At 42.9% G+C, this 24,102-nt stretch overlaps 2 protein-coding genes across 8 annotated transcripts in view; one reads left to right on the top strand and one right to left on the bottom strand.

Moving 5' to 3' along the window:
* Positions 1–24,102, bottom strand: part of Ufd4 (ubiquitin fusion-degradation 4-like) — a 716,632-nt gene that overhangs the window by 687,236 nt on the left and 5,294 nt on the right. The window lies entirely within an intron of this gene.
* Positions 12,640–24,102, top strand: part of Rsph9 (Radial spoke head protein 9) — a 93,920-nt gene continuing 82,457 nt past the window's right edge. The window contains exon 1 of the mRNA XM_067153412.2: positions 12,640–12,816. Coding sequence (XP_067009513.2) covers positions 12,640–12,816 — 177 coding nt within the window. The remainder of the gene's footprint in view (positions 12,817–24,102) is intronic.

Genomic DNA, 24,102 nt, shown 5'->3' with positions numbered 1-24,102 from the left:
AGTATGCTGTTCATTGAGAATATTTCAAGTATTAATTTATATACACAGAACATCCAATCATTAATAATTCAATAGTAAATGGGAACTGGTAAAAGTTGTTCCCGTAGTTCATCACCAAATCTATTTGAGTGGTGTTAGTCATATGCAAGCCATTGGACACCGCTGTAAATAACCATTAGCTGACGGAGAACTGTTAGATGTTTCATCATCAATCAAGGTAATAAAATGAGATGCTCTCGTGGTGCTCGTTAAATCATGCTGAAATGTTGTTGGACATTGTCAGGATGACACATGAAGATGTGTGGTTAACACAGATACATAATCTATGACATTTTTCAGACACAACTGAACCTATAGATATTTGTGTTGCATATATCCACCAGACGTTTAGCTACACGGGAGTTTAATTATACTTTGATAATATTTAAATTTGATCATACAATACCATGAGTGATTGTAGACTGTAACAAAAATTCCAACGCGTCATTTTCCTTTGAATGTGTAAACATAGGGCCGGCCCCGCGGTACCTGCATCTGAGGCCTGGTTCGAGGTCCACTCAGTCTACGTGATTACAACTGAGGAGCTATCTGACGGTGAGATGGCGGCCCCGGTCTAGAAAGCCAAGAATAACGGCCGAGAGGATCCGTTGTGCTGACCACACGACACCTCGTAATCTGCAGGCCTTCGAGCTAAGCAGCGGTCGCTTGATAGGCCATGGCCCTTCGGGGCTGTTGCGCCATGGGGGGGGGGGGGGGTAACAATAAGAAAATAAAACCATGACTTAATATCCAGCGCAGTTTACATCACACACGAATATTTGAAAAATGATTTTCTTGCGATTATAGTGTCTTTCTCTTTGCTGTACTCCAACCAATGTTTCGTTGAAAACGGTGCGAGGAAAGCTCCGTGGTCACAATCGAACGTCACATGTGCCGTACAGAACGTGTTCGCTCCCTCGCTTGACTGTGACGTACGTTTGGTACGTAAGTGGCCCGCATTTACGTCAAGCCAGCCTGGCCGCACTGGGCTATCCTCAACGGGCGCCAGTTGAACAACTTTGGGCTAACAAGAAAGTGGAAAACTTCCAAGACCATGCAAACACACATACGTTACATACGCTCCACATGAAGTACAAGTAGTACAAACAAGGAAAAAAAAAAAAAAAAATACTTCAGACGATCGTGAGTGGGATATTTTACCCGAAGCTTTGTGAACCTTTCCAGCTCTTTCAGCTAGTCGCAATTAAAAGACGTACATTACCACCGATCAACTGGGAGAGCAATACAAATAAAGCTTTCGGTTTAATTATATCACCACGAGACCTTCGGATTTATGCGGAATCTGATATAGGAATATGACATTTCCAATTTAAATACCCCCACTCACACTGGCTGGGTTCGAACTATGAATACCTTGGTGAGAAGCTTGTGATGAAGTCAGTCAGATATCAAGGAAGGCAATCCATCTAGGCCTACTCAATAAATCTTGATAAACAGTAACTCACAGCGGCGTTTGAAACAAAATTCATTTCACCTAACCACAGCTATCTTCATAACCTAAAAGCCTTCTTTTACATGCCACAAACTATGGATATATTTTAATGTAGTTCAAGTCAAGATACATCAGACGCAAATAACTATTGACGAAATCTATATATATAAAATAAGAGTTTTGTCTGTACATTGCTCAGAATTTGAAAATAATGGTATTTCTGTATCGGTCATGTCCAAAGTAACAAGGAAATGCACTTTTTACTTTTCCGTAATTTCTGTCTGTCTGTATGTACACGCATCACGAGAAAACTGTTGAAGAGAATTTAACGAAAATCGGTATGTGAAGTCGGGGGATGTGCCTCTACAATCTAGGCTATAAATAATTTTACTCACGCTGAGTGAAATGGTAGTTTTTAAAATTGAATTCTCAATTATTTATGTTATTAGTGGTCGTATTTTAAAGAAAATGGGTATGCAAAGTTGGGGAATAAGTTGCTACAATCTAGGCTATCAATAATTGTATTCACGCTGAGAAAAATGGTAGTTTAGGAGAAGGCCTAAAATATAATTCTCAAATATTGTTATTAGTAGTCCTATCTTGATGAAAATCGGTATGCAAAGTCACGAAATAAGTCGCTATATTATAGGCTGTACATTATTTTATTCACGTTGAGTGAAATGGTAGTTTAGGGGAAGGCCTAAAATGTAATTCTCAAATATTTCTTATTAGAGGTGTAATCGATGAATGCTACATAACAAGGGTTATATAGTATTAAATTTCCTATTATTCATGTCATACATTGTTACCGTACTGGCTATGATCACAAAGATATTCATGAATTTGGATTTTTGAAGTCCATATCAGCGCCGAGTAACGAGAAAATGGGTAAACAGTATGTAATGAAAATCGGTATGTAAAGTCGGAGAATAAACTACAGTTTATGGTATAAAATATTTTACAAATCACAGAGTCGAAAGAAAACTAAATGTGAAGGCCTAGAATATAGAAAGCTCATAACATTGATCAACAATAACATTACATTTGCCGTGATGTGCTTTGTGTCTTCTGTTACCCCTCATCTCTGGTAGATAGGATTACTGCTGCGTACAGAGTACTTTTTATTTGATTTACGTCGCACCGACATTGATAGGTTTTATGGCGACGATGGGATTGGAAAAGGCTAGGAGTGCCTTATGCCTTAATTAAGGTACAGGCCCAGCATTTGACTGGTGTGAAAGTGGGAAACCACGGAATACCATCTTCAGCGCTGCCGACAATGGGGTTCGAATCCACTATCTCTCGGATGCAAGCTCACAGCTGCGCACCGCTAACTACACGGTCAACGCGCCCAGTCGTACAGAGTGTAACAGCCTGCCTGAATATTGATGGGATGTAGCTGGGGAGTTAGATAACTTTCTTCTTTAGCATGCCATTCCCCTGGTTTATAAATTTTCTGATACTACTGGTACATAACACACCGGATCATCATAGCATTCGGGCTATTCAATCCCTACTCTGAGGGACTGATTGGAATGAACAGTGTGCATATTTAGCGGAATAATGGCAGATGAGTGTTCATGGCAATCTGCGACCTGGTCATCCCAGCTCTGGAACTTTGGACTATTAGATTGGCACCGCAATCTAACCGCAGCACTGTTCGTTAAAAGTGATAAAACGTGTGACTTTCCATTTGATCGAGTATTTTATATGATAGCATTGCTTTTAATCGCTACATTCATACTTACGTTTTTGTAATGACCTATGTTGATTTCAGTTAGGAAAACCACAAATTCAGTCTTTCTAAGAATCCCGTAGCGAAGCACGGGTACATCAGCTAGTTCGTAAACAATAATGCATAAGGACATTAAATGTCACTGAATCATTGCGAAGGAAGGGAGCAGATTGGTGGTCATGAACTGATTACACTGGGTAACATCATTTTCGGGCTTTACATGAAAATGGGTGTATTTAGATCACTTTTTAGAGCTGTTTACAAATATGGTATCAGATTTCCTGTAACACCCACAGTTTTTATGTAATTGCGTAATTTTCCTTTTTTTTAAATTCGCGCGTAACAATGTGTACTGATCGATAAAATATGTACATTAGAGTAATCGAAAACGATCAATTGCGGTAAAATCGATAGTCTGATGGCTATGTTTACAGAGGAACACTGCAACTGGTTTAGTTTCGTTTGGAAACGTACTCTAAATTTTATTTATTTATTTAATGTCTTTCTGTACATGGCGGGGCTCAGGCTATGAAGCCTGCTATTATGCCAAACCATATAATTGTACACCTGTGTAAACAGAACATTATAACTACTTAATATTAAAAATAAGTTTAATATAATTTAAAATTAACGTGAAATATCTATTTAATACATATTACAAGTGCAAATCAGTCTACAAATGGCGAGTTCCTCAAGACGACAGTGAGTAAACAATCCCAACTCCTTTTGTTTCATTTGCGGCTCATTGACTTTGAAATCGAGAAGAGAGAACATTACCTAATTCGTAAAGAAAGCTTACCTGGCATATTTCGGTGTCAAGTTAGGCGACCAAGATAAAAGGTTTGCGCCGCACAGCGTGTGTTATACGTGTTACGGGATTAAGAAAATTGACTCAGGGGAAGCAGAATTCGTTACCTTTTGGAATTCCGATGGTGTGGAGAGAGCAAACAAATCACACCAATGATTGTTATTTTTGTATGGTAAAAGTTGAAGGCCATAACAAGAAAAGTATTAAAAGCATTGCATATCCAAACCTGAAATCAGCAATCAGACCTGTACCACATGGACCTGACATTCCTGTGCGTAACCCACCAGCAACCCTGCAATCATCATCGTCATCATCATCTGGTTCTAGCGACAGCGATGAAATCTTGATAACCACAGAAGAGCTACAACCAGAGTTGTTTACTCAATGTGAACTAAACGACTTGGTAAGAGACCTGGGTCTCTCAAAGGAGTTGTCACAAATGCTGGGTTCTCGTTTAAAGGAGAAAATACTGTTAGCTCCAGGCACATTTTCCTGGTACCGAACAAGAGAAGAAGAATTTCGTGAGTACTTCACTGAAGAGGGTCCTCTTGTTTACTGTAAGAACATTGAGGGAGTAGTATCAAAATACGGAATTACATACAACAAGAATGAATGGACGTTATTTATCGATGGAACCGTAAACAATATCAAAGCTGTACTCTTACACATCACCAATAAGTATGGTTCGATACCTGCAGCGTATTCTTACGTCTTGAAGGAAAACTATGAAACCCTTGCAATATTATTAACGGCAATTAAGTATTCAGAGCACGAATGGATTGTATGTTGTGATCTAAAAGTTATAGGAATGCTTCTTGGACAACAGTCAGGTTACACAAAGTATCCATGTTTCCTCTGCCTGTGGGACAGCCGTAGACGTGATGCACACTGGGTTAGAAAGGAATGGCCATCTAGAACAGCAATGGATCCAGGAGACAAGAATATAATAAGATCATGTTTGATGAAACGAGAAAAAATCATTCTGCCACCTCTCCATATTAAACTAGGGATCATGAAACAGTTCGCAAAGGGATTGAATAAAGATGGTGACTGTTTTAAGTACATCTGTCAGAAATTCTCCTTCCTGTCTGATGCGAAACTAAAAGAAGGAATCTTTGTGAGACCACAGATACGAAGCCTTACAACAGATGAACAATTTGAGACGATGACCTTTGAGGAAAGATTGGCTTGGATAGGTTTCAAGAATGTGATAAACGTTTTTTTGGGGAACAGGAAGCACCCGGATTACAAGAAAATCGTAGAAGATATGTTGATGGCTATGGCAAATTTAGGTTGTAATATGAGTATCAAGCTACATTTCCTTCATAGTCACCTCGACTTTTTCCCTGAAAACTTAGGAGATTGTAGTGAAGAACATGGGGAGCGGTTCCACCAGGACATGAAAGAGAGAGAAACACGTTATCAGGGCAGGTGGAATGCTGTGATGTTAGCTGACTATTGCTGGTCTATGGAGAGGGACAATCCAGAGTTGCAACACGTCAGACGATCACGAAGCTCATACTTCCACAGCAAAAGGAAGAGAGTTTAAGTCATGAAAAAAGTATCCTGGACTTGCCATTTGTAGAATTTAATTTTATACGTTCACAAACAATGTAAATAATAAATTGTTTCCTGGATTCTTTTTATTTTTAGTTATAGTTACTTTACTGGTGTTTAATTCTCAAACTTCGCTTTAAGTGATATTATAGATTAAGTAAATACTTAATTTGAAATTCTGGAACATCCTTACGTGATTCATAAAATTTGATTTCAGATTCATAAACAGGAGGCAAAACTGCATTACAATCACCCATAAAACTAAAAGCCTTGAAAAAAAAATTCATTTTGTAACTCAGTGTTATGGGTTACCCATCAGAACCACAATGGCACCGTCTGGTACACCCATTCGATAACACAGCCATCTTACACCAAGGTAGTTCGAGTAACGGAGGTAATTAAGGAATTTACATCAGAATGTTGGCCGGCAGGGTAGGGGAGGTGGTGGTATACAATTTCTAATCACTAGATTGCGTGCCAAAAGCCTGGATTAAATTCCAAACCTCTCCGCAGTGCTCATATGGAGTGAGGGCATATGACGCTGTTGATGGTGCTATTCGACAGGAGTAGGCTATGTGCCGGGTTTCACCCTCTCCCTACTATCATATATCACGTCATTCATTTCATCTCTCATTAACTCCTCTGATGAGGTTGACGTCAGGAAGGGCATCCGGTCATAAAAAAACCGCCATGACAAATTCATCTCACCTCATACCCGACCCCGTAGGGAAACGGGACAAGGGTTGGACAAACAACGTTGCCAAGTCGAGCAACTGCGAGCATCGCTGACATGGAAACACCAAAAACTCAGTTTATCATGCGTTCTATACTGTCTGGCGGAACTTAAAAGGCTGTAGCCGGATAAGACGATCAAATCGGATACGCACTCACAGTCGATACTCCTTAATTAGGAAACAATTCATGCCAATTTGCAAACCGTTATCGGTACCGTACGAAGAGGTATCAGCAAGAACAAACGGGTAGGACCTAAGTGCATATCTGCGAAACTCGAGGTAGAAAAATTCCTAAAAATACCAGGGACGTGTACGACATCAAAATAATCATCCCATAATGCTTGCAAAGTTTTGAATGAAATGACAATCTGTGGCATTTTTAATGTATAGTTATAATGGTAAGAATAATTGGTAAGAACAAATAGTACACTTCGAGTGACCAACGTGCTTTGTGTATATGGTAGGTACCGGTACCATATCCCTACTACAGCGACCACCAAACAAGAGTTTACGGCAAACTCAAGTGAGGTGCAGCATAGGGAGCTGACGGAAAGGGCAGTCTTTATTCCTCCAGAATCCTACCGGTCCATCAGACGGACGTCAGCACAAACTTCCACTCGTAACTCCTGATATCGCTCTCTCCATTGTTTTAAAAGAAGTATAATGAGGTAGCTAAGTACTTATCAACCACCCCACCACGGCACTGATGGGCCTTAACCTACCAAGCGACCGCTGCTCAGCCCTAAGGACTGTAGATTAGATGCCGCGTGGCCAGCGCAAGGAGTCCTCGCAACCATTATTATTGGCTTTCAAGACCGCCATATCACCATCATATAGCTTCTCAATTGTAATTACGTAGGCTGAGTGGCCCTAGAATCAGCCCTCAGCAGATCCAGGTAAAAATCCCTGGCTGGCCAGGAATCAAACCCGGGGCCTCTAGGTAAGATGCAGGCACATTACCTAGCCCGCGGGGACTTACCAACAAAATTGTTTTCCTAGTGGTTTAACATCGCACCAATTCATAAGTTTTTTTTTTTTTTTCGACATTGGCATGGTAAGGGTTAAAACTGGGAAGAAAGCGACCGTGGCCAAACAACCAATGCGCTCGGTAAAACTGAAATATCTTCAAATAATTACTTTCCCAAAAATTGTAATGACTTCGAAGTATCTGAATACTGTGCGAGCACATTTTCATTCGAGTCTCTCTATGTTTAATCTGGATGTCTCTGACTGGACTAAAGCACATCCGTAATTCTGCATCAGCAGTTAGGATTGTGACTAAAGAAAGGAATTGCAAAGACAAATGACTGCAAAGGCTTGAGATTCTCTCGAAAATATGACGTCATCAACTGCTATATTTTGCAAAGAGCCGGATTATGCTACGAAGAAAGATTCTGTAACTCCTTCAACCAACTATGTTACGCACCCGGTTAGGATGAAGTGTCGCTACCAATGCCTAGCCCCTAACATTTTATCCTCTGCTTTCAGCAGAACTTATGTAACTAAACGATTTCCGAACAAATCCAATAAGGATAGCAGTTTGATAAATTTTCGCAACTGATGAAGGCAAATTCTCGGAGCTGATATGGAAGTACGTGATTCAGTAGCAACTGTTGAGAAAGATCCTTCACAGAAAGAATCGCAATGAAGGCCATTCTCATGCAAGCAGCAGATTTACCTTCAACATGCTTCGCCCGGAGGATAAGTTGAGTGCATGCGAACAAAGCCATGAAAGCCAGTCACGATGGAAGAACAGGTCACTGATCCTTTCTACAGGCCATGATAGCATAATTTCGATAACAGCGTTAGAAAAAGGACATGGCGTTGCGCCAAAAATTTACAACTGCCCTCAATGATTATATTCAGTATCAGCCACAGAAGCCCGAAATTTATTCACATTGGAGACCAAGCAAGCTTGTGTTACGCTACTGTTAATATCGTGATCATAGCCACGGGACATCCTAGTTTACGTGATCCGAACAACTGCGACGAAATTCTTTAATTTCAAAAATCCCAGGTACATTGACTGGTGGGACAGCGGCTGTCTCCGTTAGAAGCCAGTGCCTATACCACTCGGACCCCATCACACACACACACACACACACACACACACACACACACCAGAGAATTAACCGCGTAAACTAGTATAACAAGGCTACTCTGGTTTATTGTGGTATCTTCACGTGGATCTGTATGGAACCTAAAAATGATGATGTTTGTTTTAAGAGGCCTAACATCGAAGGTCATCGGCCCCTAATGGAACGAGATGGACGACATGATACGTGATATTTACAATTTTAAAATGTATCCACTGACAAGAGTTAAAAAAATGGTGATGAGAAAATGAATATGAGATTAAAACAGCAGTGGATCTAATTCGCAATGCCTTATTTTTTAATAAAATAAGAGAAAATACAGGGAAAAAAGGAATAAGGCATTGCCTGGTAGTGAAGATATATAGACAATTTACATCAGACGTTAAAATTACACATTACAATACGCAACACAAACTAAAATGAAGTCAAAGGGATAAAAGCGCAATTGACACAAATACACGAGGACAAACGACATCATTAGGCACGATAAAACAGACCACTATACCTCATAAAGCGGATGACGAGGTCTGCTGACTGCTCGTCATCTCGCAGGATAAGGGGATGGTACCCGGGAGGTTAAGACTACGGCGAAGATCGACCAGGTCTATACACTCCGTAAGGATGTGGACCACGGTAAGATGATCGCCGCAGGTACACACCGGAGGGGGTTCTCCTTTCAAAAGATGCGAGTGAGTCAAGATACCGTGGCCGATCCGAAGACGACATAATACCACGGCTTCCCTCCGTGAAGCCCGAAGGGAAGTCCTCCATACCTACGTTGTTCCTTTTATCGCTGTCAGCTTATTGGGAAGTGGAATGGCCTGCCACTCCATCTCCCAATGGGACATAACCAGATGTCTGGCTGAGAGCGAATATCACTTGCAGGAACCTTGAAAGGCAACGGGGGCAGTGTAACTGCCTACTTGTCACCCTGATCTGCTAACTCGTTTCCCTCTACACCCAAGTGGCTTGGGAGCCACAGAAACGTGATTCTGGTGCCGGCATCAGAACACCCGCCAGCAGGTCCTGGATCTGCTGCACCAGAGGGTGCCGAGAGAAACAGGTATCAATAGACTGGAGCGAACTCAAGGAGTCAGTACACACAAGAAAGTGTCGGCGCTCATTGTACAGTGCGTACCGCAGAGCTCCACAGATAGCATGGAGCTCTGCTGTGTACACACTACAGGTTTCCGGGAGAGCAAAAAGAAACCTATCATTGTCGACAACGAACGCACAGCCCACCTTCCTATCTGTCCTTGAAACATCCGTGTAGACGACGACTGAACCTGGATAGCGGCCAACAACGGACAGAAAGAGCCTCCGATAAATCGAAGGGTCCGTGCTTTCCTTCGGGCCAGTGTGCAGATCCAGGATTATTTCACGGAGGTACCCCACTTGGTTGTCTGACAAGACAAGGAACCGCAGGTACGTCAAACATTATGTAACTGCTATCCAAGCGTATTCCAACCGGCCGCGTTGCTCGAGGACAAGCAGCGTACAGCAAACGGTTGCCACTGTTGAACAGGCAAGGATACCTTGAAGTGGCATCTGTCGCAAATTAGCAGCATAGGAAAGAAGCATTTGCTGGCGCCTCAGACGTAAAGACGGCACACCAGACTCAGCGAGCAGGCTAGCTATGGGGCTTGTTCGAAAGGCTCCCGTCGCCACCCAAACCCCGCTGTGGTGGATGCCGTTCAGCTTTGAAAGGACACTTGGTCTTGCTGAGCCATATGCTGCACTGCCGTAGTCTAACCGGGATAAAATATGTGCCTTATAGAATCGTAGGAGCATCGTGCGATCCGCTCCCCAATTAGTGCTACTAAGAAACTTCAAAAGATTCAGTCTCTTGGTGCATTGCACTTTTAGCTGCCGCGCGTGTGGCTCCTACGATAATTTACTATCGAAAAGGAGCCCAAGAAGTCTGCAAGTGTCAACAAACTGGAAGAAAGACATTTCCTAAAGAAAACTCAGGATGGGGGTGAAGAGTACGTCCACGACAAGATGGACAACAGAGGTCTTTGCGGCAGAAAACCGAAAGCCATGTCCTAAGGTCCACTGCTCCACCCTCCTAATAGCTTGCTGTAATTGTCGCTCTGCGACTGCCATACAGCACGATCTATAGTGCAGAGCAAAATCGTCCACATATAACGACGGTATTACTGCTGGATCAGCAGCAGCAACAATACCGTTTATGGCAATCGCGAACAGCGCGACACTAAGGACCGATCCCTGTGGGACTCCATTTTCTTGAACGTGGTATTGCGAATATGTCCTCCCTACTCGGACACGGAATAGACGGAAGGACTAAAAATTCCCAATAAATGCCGGCAAGTTACCTTAGAATCTCCATTGATGCAGGACTGAAAGGATACCAAACCGCCATGTAGTGTCGTAGGCCTTCTCTATGTCAAAGAAAACAGCTACCAAGTGCTGTTTGCGGAGAAACGCATCCTGGATAGAGCTCTCCAGGCGTACCAAGTGATCAGTGGTGGATCGAGCGGCTCGAAAACCACAATGGTACTCGGACAAGAGTCCTTGTTTCTCCAGACACCACACGAGTCGGCGATTTACCACCCTCCCAAAAAGCTTACATAGGCAGTTTGTAAGACAAATCGGTCTATAACTTCCTGCATACTTAGGATCTTTGTCAGGCTTGAGGACAGGAATGACTCTGCCCTCTCGCCAATGAGACGGAAAATCACCCTCTATCCAGATTCGGTTGAACACACGAAGGAAATATAGTAGATATCGTCACTAAGGTGTTTCAACATCTGGTTATGGATGTTGTCCGGTCCAGGAGACGTGTCCATGCAAAGCGCTAAGGCGCTGCGGAGTTCCCACTCCGAAAAGAGCACATTGTAGTCTTCTGAAGTTCGGGTGGCAAAACTAAGGTGATGACGTTCTGCCTCCCGCTTCAGAGCGAGGAAATCAGGATGGTAATTCCCGGAGCCAGATACATCCGCGAAATGACTAGCTAGATGGTCAGCAATCGTGAGAGGGTCAGTGGCGACACTGCCTGCAATGGAAATTCCCGGTACAGAAGATGATCCTTGGATACCCGAAATCCGTCGAAGCTTAGTCCACACTTGAGATGGAGTATGTGACGTCATAGACGACACACATCTCTCCCAGGAAGCCTTCTTACTTTGGCGAATAAGAACTCGCGCCATAGCGCGGAGTTTCTTAAATGTTAGCAAGTTGGCCGCAGTAGGCTGTCTACGGTAAAGTTTGTGAGCGCGACGGCGTTCTTTGATAGCTGCTGCAATTTCTTCGTTCCACCAAGGAACGAGTTTTCGGCGAGGAGTACCCGAGAAGAACGGAAGAGACTCTTCAGCAGCAGCAAGAATAACTTGGGTGATGTAAGTTATTTCCTCGCCGACGGTCCACCTGATATCGTCGTTAAGGACAGCTAGTGATGTGTACTTTGGCCAATCAGCATGTTTAAAAATACATCGATGAGGAGCCTCGACGGATTTTTGTTTCATCAAAGTAAGAATGATGGGAAAATGGTCACTGTCACAAAAAGCGTCGTGTGTGTTCCGCCGAAACAGCGGAAAGAACGTTCGGCTGCATAGACTTAAGTCTATGAGAGAATATGTGCCGTAACGTACACTGAAGTGTGTTGGTTCCCCTGTGTTCAAAATACATAAATCCAGCTGTTACTGATGTTTCCAGCTCTCTTCCCCGGGGGCAAGGCATCTCAGAGCCCCAGATGGGGTGATGGGCGTTAAAGTCTCCCAACAAGGCGAAAGGAGGTGGAAGCTGATGTAGAAGATCAGTGACATCATTGATATTAAGAGCCTGGCCTGGTGGAAAATAAACATTACATACTGTTGTTATGACAGGCAGCGGAACGCGAACAGCTACGGCCTCCAGCGGGGTTCTTATTGGATCATCCTCGCTGTAGGTATCAGAACGGACAAAATGCCAACGCCACCGGAAGCCCGGTGAGCATAATGTCGTTCTGTCAAGTACAGTCGAAAATTTCTCAATACCATATGATGACCTGGTCGGAAATTTGTTTCCTGAATACAGACTATACTCGCCGAATACTCGCTAATGAGCTGGCGCAGCCGGCCTATCATAACCGTTACAATTCCATTGTGTCAGTGCTATATTGTGAGTGTGGACTTCTGAGGTTTAAGATAGGAGCACCATAATGCTACCTAACCTAACCTACACTCACATCCCCATCCGAAGATGGAGATTCATGCTCCATGTGCAGCGCCTCGTCACTAGACGAGGTGATGCAGGTCTTCAATTTCCGAGGGCGGGGTTTCTGCCTACGAGGGGAGCGCGCAGGTTTCCCAGAAGGAAGACCTGCTGGCGCAGAATCAGGCCGTCCAGGCGGAGGGCATGAGGCCCCATTTGTAGGAGATGTGGAAGAACGCCTGGTAAGGGCGCTCTTCTTCCCCGCCGCCGATTCTTGTTTAGACGGGCTGGTAGGGGATTTCCCAGCCCTGGTCGACGATGCCGCCTCCGCCGGCTTAGGCGCGGCTTTCGCCGACCTCGTAGGGGAAGGACACGTTGTCTTCTTCCCAACGTCTCCTTCCCCATCTGTGCCGGCACAGGCTTATTGGTGGTCGAAGGCCGATATGGACCCGCCTTCGAGCTTGTTCTCTTTGCGGCGTTGCTCGCAGTAGCAACCGCCGCCCTGGGCGCAGCGATCTTCTGGAAAGGTGTTCCCGTTGAAAATGAGGAACCTGGCAGGGACTGTGCTATCAAGCTGAAGTCTAGTGTCTTGGCCGGTGCATTCAGAGAATTACGACGCGCTTCCTGGCAGGAAAGACCATCCAGGGTCTTGACCGCCTGGATCTTCTTCTCACTCAGATAGGTAGGACAGTTCCGATCCCGAGGAGAATGAAGACCAGAGCAGTTAGTGCACTCGTACGGAGGTGTGCACTCCTCCGCGCTTTGAGCTACTTTCCAACATGTACCACACACTGACTGATTCGAACAACGAGATACTATGTGTCCGAATCTGGCATTGATAGCATCGCATAGGAGGCGGGATGTACGGCCTCATATAGCAACGATAGGTTGTTACCTTGACTTTCTCGGGCAACACTGACAATTTGAAGGAGACTATGAACGCAACCGTGGCAACGTCTTCTCCGTTGACTTTGCGTGTGATACGCCGGACGTGGGTGCCGCCACGGTGCTTCATGTTTTCCATCAATTCATCGGCAGTGTTCAGGACGAGATCACGGTGGAAAATAACTCCACGAACCAGATTCAAGGTTTTGTGCTCTTCCACTTTGACGGGGATGTCGCCAAAGTGGTCGCACTTAAGCAATTGATCGGCTTGGAGCGCAGCGCTCGTCTTCAGAAGCAAACCACCATTGCGCATTTTCTTCAGGTCCTCAAGTTCGCCATATACACCTTCGATGTACCGACTAAAAAGGATCGATTTAACCAGCTTGACATCCTGCCCATCAGTTCTGGTAGCAACCAAGAACCTAGGGAAGCTGGAACCCAGACTAATTCGCTGCGCTTGTCCCCAAAGGGTTGCCCCCCTTAGGTACTCAAAAGTTAAAGACTTGGGTAGCGAACTACCCGAGGTGGCAGGCGGAAGTTGTTTCGACGCCATGCCCGAAATCATCCTCACCGAATGCCATCCACTCCGATCAGGGGTCTCTGTAGCCGAACCAAGCAGCCAAGGCAATACCCACCTGGTCGTAGCAGGTACTGCCCGGGGTCCGATGTTGGACGATACCTAATACAGGTTGACTGAGGCAATGAGCACTAGGACTCCCTCCAGTCACCCGCAATAGCATGTATCCCATAGCGTGTACAGAGCACTAAGTATAGGAAAAATTAATAAAAATAACTAAGAAGAATATGTCCGTCTGGCATTCGGCGATCTGTGTTGTCAGGCGGATACTACTGCCCGGGTACATTACACTCCCACCCGCCGCTTCCTGGGTGGTTGCTGGCAACGGGCTTTCGAGCGTAGTCGCACACGTAGGAGCTCCATCGCCGAGCAGCACGCACATCAAAAATTTGGAAATGGTCTACAACTGACCCTCAGAAAAATAATAAAAAATAAATAGGGGACCATGGCCACATGACCCTTTAAATCGCCTTCTACGACAGGCAGGGATTACCTGTGAATGTATTCAACCCCTCCCATCCACAGGATGTCCAACACATTAAACCAAACCCAATCCATATCCGCGCCTAGGTCGCCCCTTCTAGCCGCCTCTTACGACAGGCAGGGGATACCGCGGGTGTATTCTACATGTGCGTCCCACACCCGCAGGGGGTAGTGTGTTTGGTCCGCGAGAGGTATTTTATTTCCCTCAAGTCCGCCGGTAAGCCGGTTAGGATCCGCCACCTGGGACGCGGCACGTGGTAGTACCACCTCTCCCCCTGCTACGCCAGCGTAGTAGGTTCGTGGACCTAAAAAGGCACAACTACAAAAAATGTTAGCAACACGGATGGAAAATCTACATAAAGAATGTTGTGCCAACTCTCCGAGGTTCAAAATAAAGTCGACTATGAAACTTCGGCTTCTCAGTGTTATCACTGAACATAACTTCATTTACTATGTAAACTACTGCCAGAGAAAAAATGAAAGAGTGAAAAGAGCTATATCCTTGGTAGAGTCGAAGGTGAAAGCTTCCGCTACTCTTGATGAATGTTGAAAGGTACGTAACAGCTAGGTCATCGGCCCCTAATGGTACGAGGTGTAACGAAATGAAACAATAATTAAAAACTTCAAAATGTATCCACCGACTAGAATCTAAAACGAATGATGAACAAAAATTATCGCGAATGCAATACAATCAGTGATCCAATTCAAAACGCCTTATTTTCTGAGGTGATGTTTGTTGTCCAAAGGGGTCCATTATCCAGGTCACTGGCCCCTCATAGTACTAATCACTGGTAAAGTAGAATCATGGTGTTCCTCGCATGGTGGTACTAATCATAAGCTGTGTAGACCCACGGTGTATTACACATTATGATACCACCCACAGGCAACAGATCCATGGTGTTCCTCATATAGTGGTACTACTCAGGTAACACTGACCCATTCTGAACATAGTGGAATTAACACACTTGACCACAGCGCTCGGCACTAGTCTGTGCAGCCAAGTGCCCACTCCTCTGCCTCAAAGGGATACACATGATGGTACTAATCACAGGCAACGACCAGACCCATGGTGTTCCTCACATAATGGTACTGCTCCTAAGTAACTTAGACCCATGCTGTTCCTCACCGGAAGTAACATAAACCCACGCTGTTCCTCTCATAATGGTACTAATCACTAGTAGGCCTAGTCTGATGGTTCGAAGTCAATCATCCCTTGGTCGCCCCTTAGTTGCCTCTTATGACTGGCATGGGAGTATTCTTCATCTATGTCTACACCTCAAAGGAACAAGAAAAATCAGAGGAAATTTACTGACAGGAAGCAGATACTGTAGGCTAAAATTGAACACGAGCTTGAACTTTACACTCTTGTTAAATTACGAAACAGAGAATGGAAGAAACCAGGGAGAACAGCAAAATTATGTAATACTATCACAGAAATATTCAATAAATCTAAAGATGGTAAAAATAGGGAAGATACATGTAGCCAGTTTTATGGATATACATGAGGACATATCCTGGACTCCATAACTTAGTTAGGTCTAGGAAATACCTCAAAAGCCAAAGTTTGTGCAAATATTGTAGACCCGTCCAAGTAGTATGTTATTTACATGAATTAGTAAAAATTATATTCCGATTATTTCTTGTAACATTTTCTTAGAATATCTTTAATATTTTATATTGTTGTTGTTATTTAAAAACCTTAATACATGGTAGACCTTATAGTTATGATAATAAAATACTCTTACCCATAACTGGGAGAGAAGAGTATTCTGCTCATTTATTCATAATTATTTAGAAAATGCTAAGCAAGAATGAAGGCTATCATTGTAAGTAGATACCAGTAATATCTCTGAATTATTGAAAATGAAAACCTACAACATGTTTTCCAGTCATTGACCGGGTCAGGGATGGAATGAATAAAGCAGATATAGGCTATTAGTACGATGGGGACGCCACTCCCAAAGTGATTTATTAACGACTGATAGATGCTATGAAATGAGAATGGAGAGTGTTGCTGGAATGAAAGATGACAGGGAAAACCGGAGTACCCGGAGAAAAACCTGTCCCGCCTCCGCTTTGTCCAGCACAAATCTCACATGGAGTGACCAGGATTTGAACCACGGTATCCAGTGGTGAGAGGCCGACGCGCTGCTGTCTGAGCCACGGAGGCTCCAATCTGAATTACTGTATTATGATTGCAAAAAATACATTTACTGGTCAGATGGCACAAAATGTCCTTTTCCAAAAGAAAATTAGAGAAGCTATTCTTAGTTTTTATCTACTATCTTTCTCAGTTCTTTATCACATAGAGCATTGACTGTTTCTTCAGTCCAGATCCCTAGTTGAATGGTCAGCAGAGTAGCCTTCGTTTTAAAGCACCCCGAGTCCTCCTCTCACCTGGGCTGGGAATTTTAGCCAGGTTTATTTCATTCCTCCGGTTCTCGTGCCCAGAGCTTGAATGTCAGTCTTCTTGCCATGCCACTTGTAAGGTACACACACAGTGAAGAGTGTTTATTATTATTTCTATTAAATTATTATGACAAAGTGATACTACATTTATCACCATACTAACTGCTGTTCTTTATCTCATCCTACGATTGCATTTAGCCTATAGAATTAAAACATTTGAAAGAGGGAAGTTTTACATTTGAATACAGTCATGGGGTCATCAAAATAAACTGTACCAGCTGTGCTTTGTCTCTACTTGCTGTTACTTTATCAGCCCTGTACACTTGCACAGTATGTGGTCTAGTGGCATTTCCGCTTGCCATAACTAATTTAAAAGACCTTGCTGTGAAAACAATTTGCAATTTCAGCGATTTCAATTTAAAACAACATTTCTGACTCATTATTTTAAGTCGACAACTTATTCTTGTGCATACCAAGAACAACAAATGGGACTATGTCTAAGCTCCAATATAAAAGACTTAAGTACAATGATTTTATCAAATATTAAAATCTGCAGCACAATAACATGGTCCTTATATAAAATACATTCTCTTCATGTAGGCAGTGCATTAAATCACAGTTTCAAGGTACAGTAGGTTCCAATTACCTATAGCATCAACAAACAATACATAGGTTAAAGCAAGATTCAGTAATTGTAAAGGCACTGACAATAAAGGCTGCTCCCACCAATGACAACAAATGGATCAGATATCTGCAAGAATGGATTTTCTACTAAAGCTGTGACAATCATTTCATGTCAAAACAAACTGTGCACTCCACCATATCACCAGTGTAATGTAACTTCAACAACCCAGGAGATAAAATACACAAATTAAGAAGGGGAATCTTATAAATCTTACCTACCTCGTCATATATGTAGGAGAGAGAGAAGTGCTCAATGCCACTACTAGGGACCAACCAACAGCCGGCCCCGTGGTGTACGGGTAGCGTGCCTGCCTCTTACCCGGAGGCCCCGGGTTCGATTCCCGGCCAGGTCAGGGATTTTTACCTGGACCTGAGGGCTGATTCGAGGTCCACTCAGCCTGTGTGATCAGAATTGAGGAGCTATCTGACGGTGAGATAGCGGCCCCGGTCTAGAAAGCCAAGAATAACGGCCGAGAGGATTCGTTGTGTTGACCGCACGGCACCTCGTAATCTGCAGGCCTTCGGGCTGAGCAGCAGTTGCTTGGTAGGCCAAGGCCCTTCAAGGGCTGTAGTGCCATGGGGTTTGGTTTAGGGACCAACCAACACATCCTAAATAGTATCTTTAAAAATTATCACTTAGAAAGGAGGGCATTTTCCAGGTATAGAGCTAACTACCATAATTCAACACAGACAATATTTAATTTCTGAGAAACACTAAAAACTTGTGAATACATCCAGGATGTGCTGTTATAATTATTGTTATTAATTAGACCAATGTTCATTCAACAAACAGTGGTCCAGATTAAGGATTTTTGCTAAACACCCCTATACGGTAGAGCAATGGCTCTCTGTGACTATCTAGGACGTGCACAGACACGTCTTCCACCCAACTCTTCACCTGCACTTGATGGGGATTTCTTTCAACAGTTGGTAGCATAGTCCTCTACCCACTAAGGAAGTGAGTAAGATGGGAGAAAATAAGAGTGTGCATTGTTCTCCCATGCCTGTTGAATAGCACACAGTAAAACAGTACAAAGTGCATAGTAAAATAAATTGTATATTTCAATAGTACACACTTGCCGTGCTAGTTCTGGATCATTACTGATGATGTACCATGTCACCAATGTTAATGATTTGAATGCCAGCACTGGTAGTGTACCAAGTTACAACATCAAAACAGTATGTTTTCTATAGATATTAACACCACCACCGAGCATCTCTAGTGTGAGTATGGGAATACACCACAATCTAGTATATGGTAACGGAGTATCCGTTGCACAAGTTCAAGGGGACCATAAAGGAGTTACACGAAGCCAATGACGAAGCTGTCAACTGGATATCTTCACTGGATGCTGTAGCTCTGAAGATTTGTTGATTGTAGTTTTTGTTTCTGATCTTTTTAGAATTTTGTTTTCCATCGCACCGACACAGCCAGATCTTATAGTGACTACGGGATAGGAAAGGGCTAGGTGTGGGAAGGAAGTGGCCACGGTCTTAATTAAGGTACAGCCCCAGCATTTGCCTGGTGTGAAAATGGGAAACCACGGAAAACCATCCTCAGGGCCGCCGGCAGTGGGGTTTGAACGAACTATTTCCTGAATGCAAGCTCACAGCTGCACATTATTTGTAAAATTATGGCTGTTTAAGATGCTGTACTTTATTCATGTATCTTTTTCTTTGCCATACGAAATAACAAAAGCACTACCACTTATTTTAGAAAGGGGAAAATACTGATATGGTAAGGTCAGCTGGGGTGACATTTTTCTGTCTATCTTCCCTTTTTAACACAATAAAAATAAAGTAGGTAAGCTTTCTTATGGACCATTACTTGCTCAACACTGCAGGAATACCAACTGAAGAAACTTACTGATACATAAAGTAAAGGCAAAAAGGAGATGGACTGAAATACACCAAGGTCAGAATTATTCAGACCGATTTTACAGAAAATTGTTAGGCTTAAATATTTCTGAGCTAAGAAATAGGTACATCTCAAAATAGAGAAGAACAGTTTATTACTAGAAAAAATGTTCGGGCTAAACTGGCCCCTCATTCATCACTATCTCTAAAGTATTTGTAAACATATACAGGCCGATCTAAAAATTAAAACCTGTAGCCCTATTTTTAAGAGCTGGAAACACTATTAGTGACGAGTATAAAAATGAAAAATATTGGGAGGACTTTTACTTCATTTTAAGTACACTGTAATTTTTTAAACTTGGGGTACCAATTTAAATTTCTTTATTCATCTATTTGATTGTGTACATTTATCTATGATTTATTCATGTAACGTGTCACATTTTAATCATCATAGAAACCATGTCAAATGCCGATTCCTTTTTCTTCTTCAAGTGAAAGGGTAGCATGTCAGCTTTTCCCCACATCTGTGGGGTTGCAGGTGCCAACTGTCTCACACATGTGGATTTGGCCCTGTTTTACACCCGGATACCATCCCTGATGCCAACCTCAACTGGAGGGATGTAATCACTATTGCATGTTTGTGTGGTGGTTGGTAGTGTGGTGTGTTGTCTGAATATGAAGAGAAGTGTTGGGACAAAAACAGGTCCCCGAGCCAGAAGAATTAATCAGGCACGATTAGAATCGCAGACCCAGGCGGGACTCAAACCTGGACCAACCATTCAGCCAAGGAGTCAGACAAAAGGGTAGCCTATACAGTACCTGGCCACTTTATTAGACTCAACATACAAAACTTCATTTTTGTAACAAAATGTTATATTAACAGACTTTTAATGGAATATTACACATTCACTAGTGGATAGCATTACAGTATGTTTAATTTACAATGCCATACGCAGTTTTATGACTGCAATTGTAATATTTAGTCAGTCCACCCTTAGCTTTTATCACTGCTTGCACCCTGCGAGGCATACTTGCAATGCAAGATGAAGCTGCTGCTGACAACTTTTCATTATGGTTCCAATGAAATATGATCTTTTCAAGTAGTGATACACTCTTTACCAATTTCACGTTTCAGACATTGCCACACATTCTCATTCGGGTTCAAATCGGGTGAACTACCAGGCCAATCCAAAAGAGGAATTTCTTTCTCTTTCAGAAAAGCTTTAATAGATTTTGCCAAGTGGCATGGAGCCCCATTTTGCATGAAAGTCTTGTTTTCACCTTCACTAAACCAGTCCTTCAATTGCGGGATGAGTCTCTTTTCAAGTATTTGTCTGTACTGATCCTGACCCATTATACCCTCTACAATCTGAAGACGTCCCATTCCCTTTCCACTTATCACTAGGTTGTTTTACTGTTTGCTGGACGCAATTCTTCTCATACTTTTCACTAGACAATCTTCTTACAAACCGGGGTTTCTCGCTTGACAGTTCAAAAGTTGATTCATCACTAAAGCAAACCTAGAAATTAAGATGATGTGTATGAAATTTAAAGTTGTAAATACTCATTGGAATTTTCCTAGCTAAAACATAATTTGTTAAGGAATTTATAAAAGGAACTTACCCTTTTCCAGTCTTCTGCTGTGAAATGTTGGTGTTTTTTTGCCCACTGTAGCCTCCGTTTCATCATTCGCTCAGTAAGTTTCGCTTTCTTAGCTGGTCGACGACATCGGTACACCAAGCTGCAAGTACGTCGACGCACTGTTCTCTCAGAAACCTTGATACCACTGTTGTTCAGTTCTTGGGTTATAGTAGCATAAGATGCCTTTCTGTTTCCTTTGACAATTTTGACTAGCAAACGCTCTGCTCTTGGAGTCAGAATATTTTCCCTACCACATTTTCCTCTTCTGTTCTTCGGGTAATCTCTACCAGTTTTATTTGTATTGCTTATACGATGCACAGAAGTCTGCGATATTCCTAAATGGGCAGCAATTTCTCATTGTGTCAGATTTCCTTGCTGCGAAAGTCCCTTCACAAACTCAACTTTGCGAGGAGAAAGGTCCTGAGACTTCCTCATAACTGTTATCAAGAAATTGTTTGATATCCCAAGTAACAAATTTAAAACCACTGCTACCTCATAAAGGTCCCGTTATAAACACAGATTTAGCGTAAATATCTAAAATACAGCAAGACAAACTGTTAAAGTTAATTATCAGTAAACTAAACACACATCTGACACAAAAACCGCGGGAATTATTACCTCATATGTTTATGGCAAGGTAGGTACTAAGTTAATAAAGTAAAAAAGGCGGGAATTTGTAAAGATAATACGTTCCGAAACTCGCATTATTATCAAAAATACCATGTTCTACAATGTAAGTATCAATAATGGGTTTGCTGTCACATAAATCCAAGAATTAGGGTGTCAAGTGAAAAGAATTGCTAAAAAGGTCCTAGAGTCTAATAATGTGGCCAGGTACTGTATGTGCAGAAATATATAAATACTTTCACACGCACAGAAGACTGTTGTTTGTTTACACGCTCGCGGCCTTCTCGTGACGGATGTTGTCAAACGGTGTTCAATGTTGCCAACCTCTCTACTTAGGAACTAATGAGTGAGTGGTTCTTAGGTAGGTGGTGGTGATTATTGTTACACCATTGGTCTGGACTGGTTCTTACCATGCCGACGGTTAGGATAGGATCTGGACAAGACCTGTGATATACCGACAAGCAAAGGGGTGTTTTCATTCTGCTGGGTTTGGTAATGGATTATGATTATCATAATTGATGGGAATGATATCACATGCGCCGGCCCCCCGGTGTGGGGGTAGCGTGCCTATCTCTTAACTGGAAGCCCTGGGTTTGATTCCCGGCCAGGTCAGGGATTTTTACCTGGACCTGAGGGCTGGTTCGAGGTCCACTCAGCCTACGTGATTAGAACTGAGGAGCCATCGACGGTGAGATAGCGGTCCCGGTCTCGAAAGCCAAGAATAACAGCAGAGAGGATTCGTCGTGCTGACCAATCTGCAGTCCCTTGGGCTGAGCAGCGGTCGCTTGGTAGGCCAAGGCCCTTCAAGGGCTGAAGTGCCATGGGGGGAGGAGGGCGGCAGAGATCACATGCCACTTTACGTTGGCCAATAGACATGCAAGTAGCTATTTCAGCAATGAAAATTGCACGTAATAGTCTTCATTAGGTTATAAAAGTAAATGTACTTATTGGGGCAGGATGGTGCATTCCTGAGCATTGCCATGAACACATATCTCCTCTGAGACGCAATCCAAATACGGTATCATTAATTTCCACTTACGTTCGAAAAATCTTGTCTGCAGGGCATTTTTGAATATTGAAAAACCAGTATAAATGAATTATTGATGTTTTTATATACTAAATACAATATCTGAGACAAATTTTATGAACCTGTTTAAGAAAAAGGGAATTATGACAAATGACATGAAATGATTGATTTAAAATTTTAATTAATACAAGAAACAACAGCCTGCATGGCTCAGGCGGCAGCCTCTTACTGCTGGGTTCCGTGATTCACATCCTGGTCACCCGATATGAGATTTGTGCTGGACAAAGTGGAGGCGAGACAGGATTTTCTCCAGGTACTCCAGTTTTCCCTGTCAACTTTCATTCCAGCGACATTCTGCAATATCATTTCATTTGTCATTCATTAATCATTGCCCCAGAGGAATGAGACAGGCTTCAGGCAGCCGGAACAATTCCTATCCTCGCCACTAGATGGGGGTTTAATTCATTCCAGACCCGGTCGAATGACTGAAAACAGGCTGTGGATTTTCAATACAAGAAATGTGCGCAGTTGTCCATACAAATGTATACAAGTGCACACAAAGTTGGCCAATAGATTCTTCTCTTTAAGCACTTAATAGCATGGTACCTGTCGCAATATTCACACACACATTCACGACTTGGTTCATGGAATGTTTTAGTCCTACATATTTTGTGATAATAGCCATGTACAGCTAAACCTGTGATCATGTAGCGAAGTGGTTGGTTAGGTTGCAACCATGTTTGGTCCCTCATTGCATTTGTGGTGTAGAAATCTGGCCATATTTCTTCTCTCTTCTGTTTCCTTTCTTTCAGTAATATTGTCCAGTTTACTGTTGATGGGATTGAGAATCTTAATCTAGGTCCTCCATTAGAAACATTTCCCCTTGCGAGTTCATATAATAGCCTTGACGAGGCAAATTTTGATAGTCGAAGTGTAATTTTCAAAAATCGTGATTTCACTTTCCAATGTCCAGAGATCTGAAAATGAGGTTTTCCCAGGTCAGGTCTATGCCATAACACAATAGGATAATTTTGACTTCTAGAAGTTTTTTTTTTTTTTTTTTTTTTTTTTTTTGCAAGTTGCTTGACGTTGCACCGACACAGGTAGGTCTTATGGCAACGATGGAACAGGAAAGGGCTAGAAATGGGAAGGAAGCGGCCGTGGCCATAAGGTACAGCCCCAGCATTTGCCTGGTGTGAAAATGGGAAACCATGGAAAACCATCTTCAGGGCTGCCGACAGTGGGGTTCGAACCTACTATCTACCGAATACTGGACGCTGGCCGTACTTAAGCGACTGCAGCTATCCAGTTCGGTCGAGAAGTTTTATAGCCGTGCTT

This window comes from Anabrus simplex, chromosome 9 (assembly GCF_040414725.1).
Source record: "Anabrus simplex isolate iqAnaSimp1 chromosome 9, ASM4041472v1, whole genome shotgun sequence".
NCBI lineage: Eukaryota > Metazoa > Arthropoda > Insecta > Orthoptera > Tettigoniidae > Anabrus > Anabrus simplex.
The sequence above is the reverse complement of the archived record's forward strand: the minus strand, read 5'-3'. Positions and strand labels throughout refer to the sequence as shown.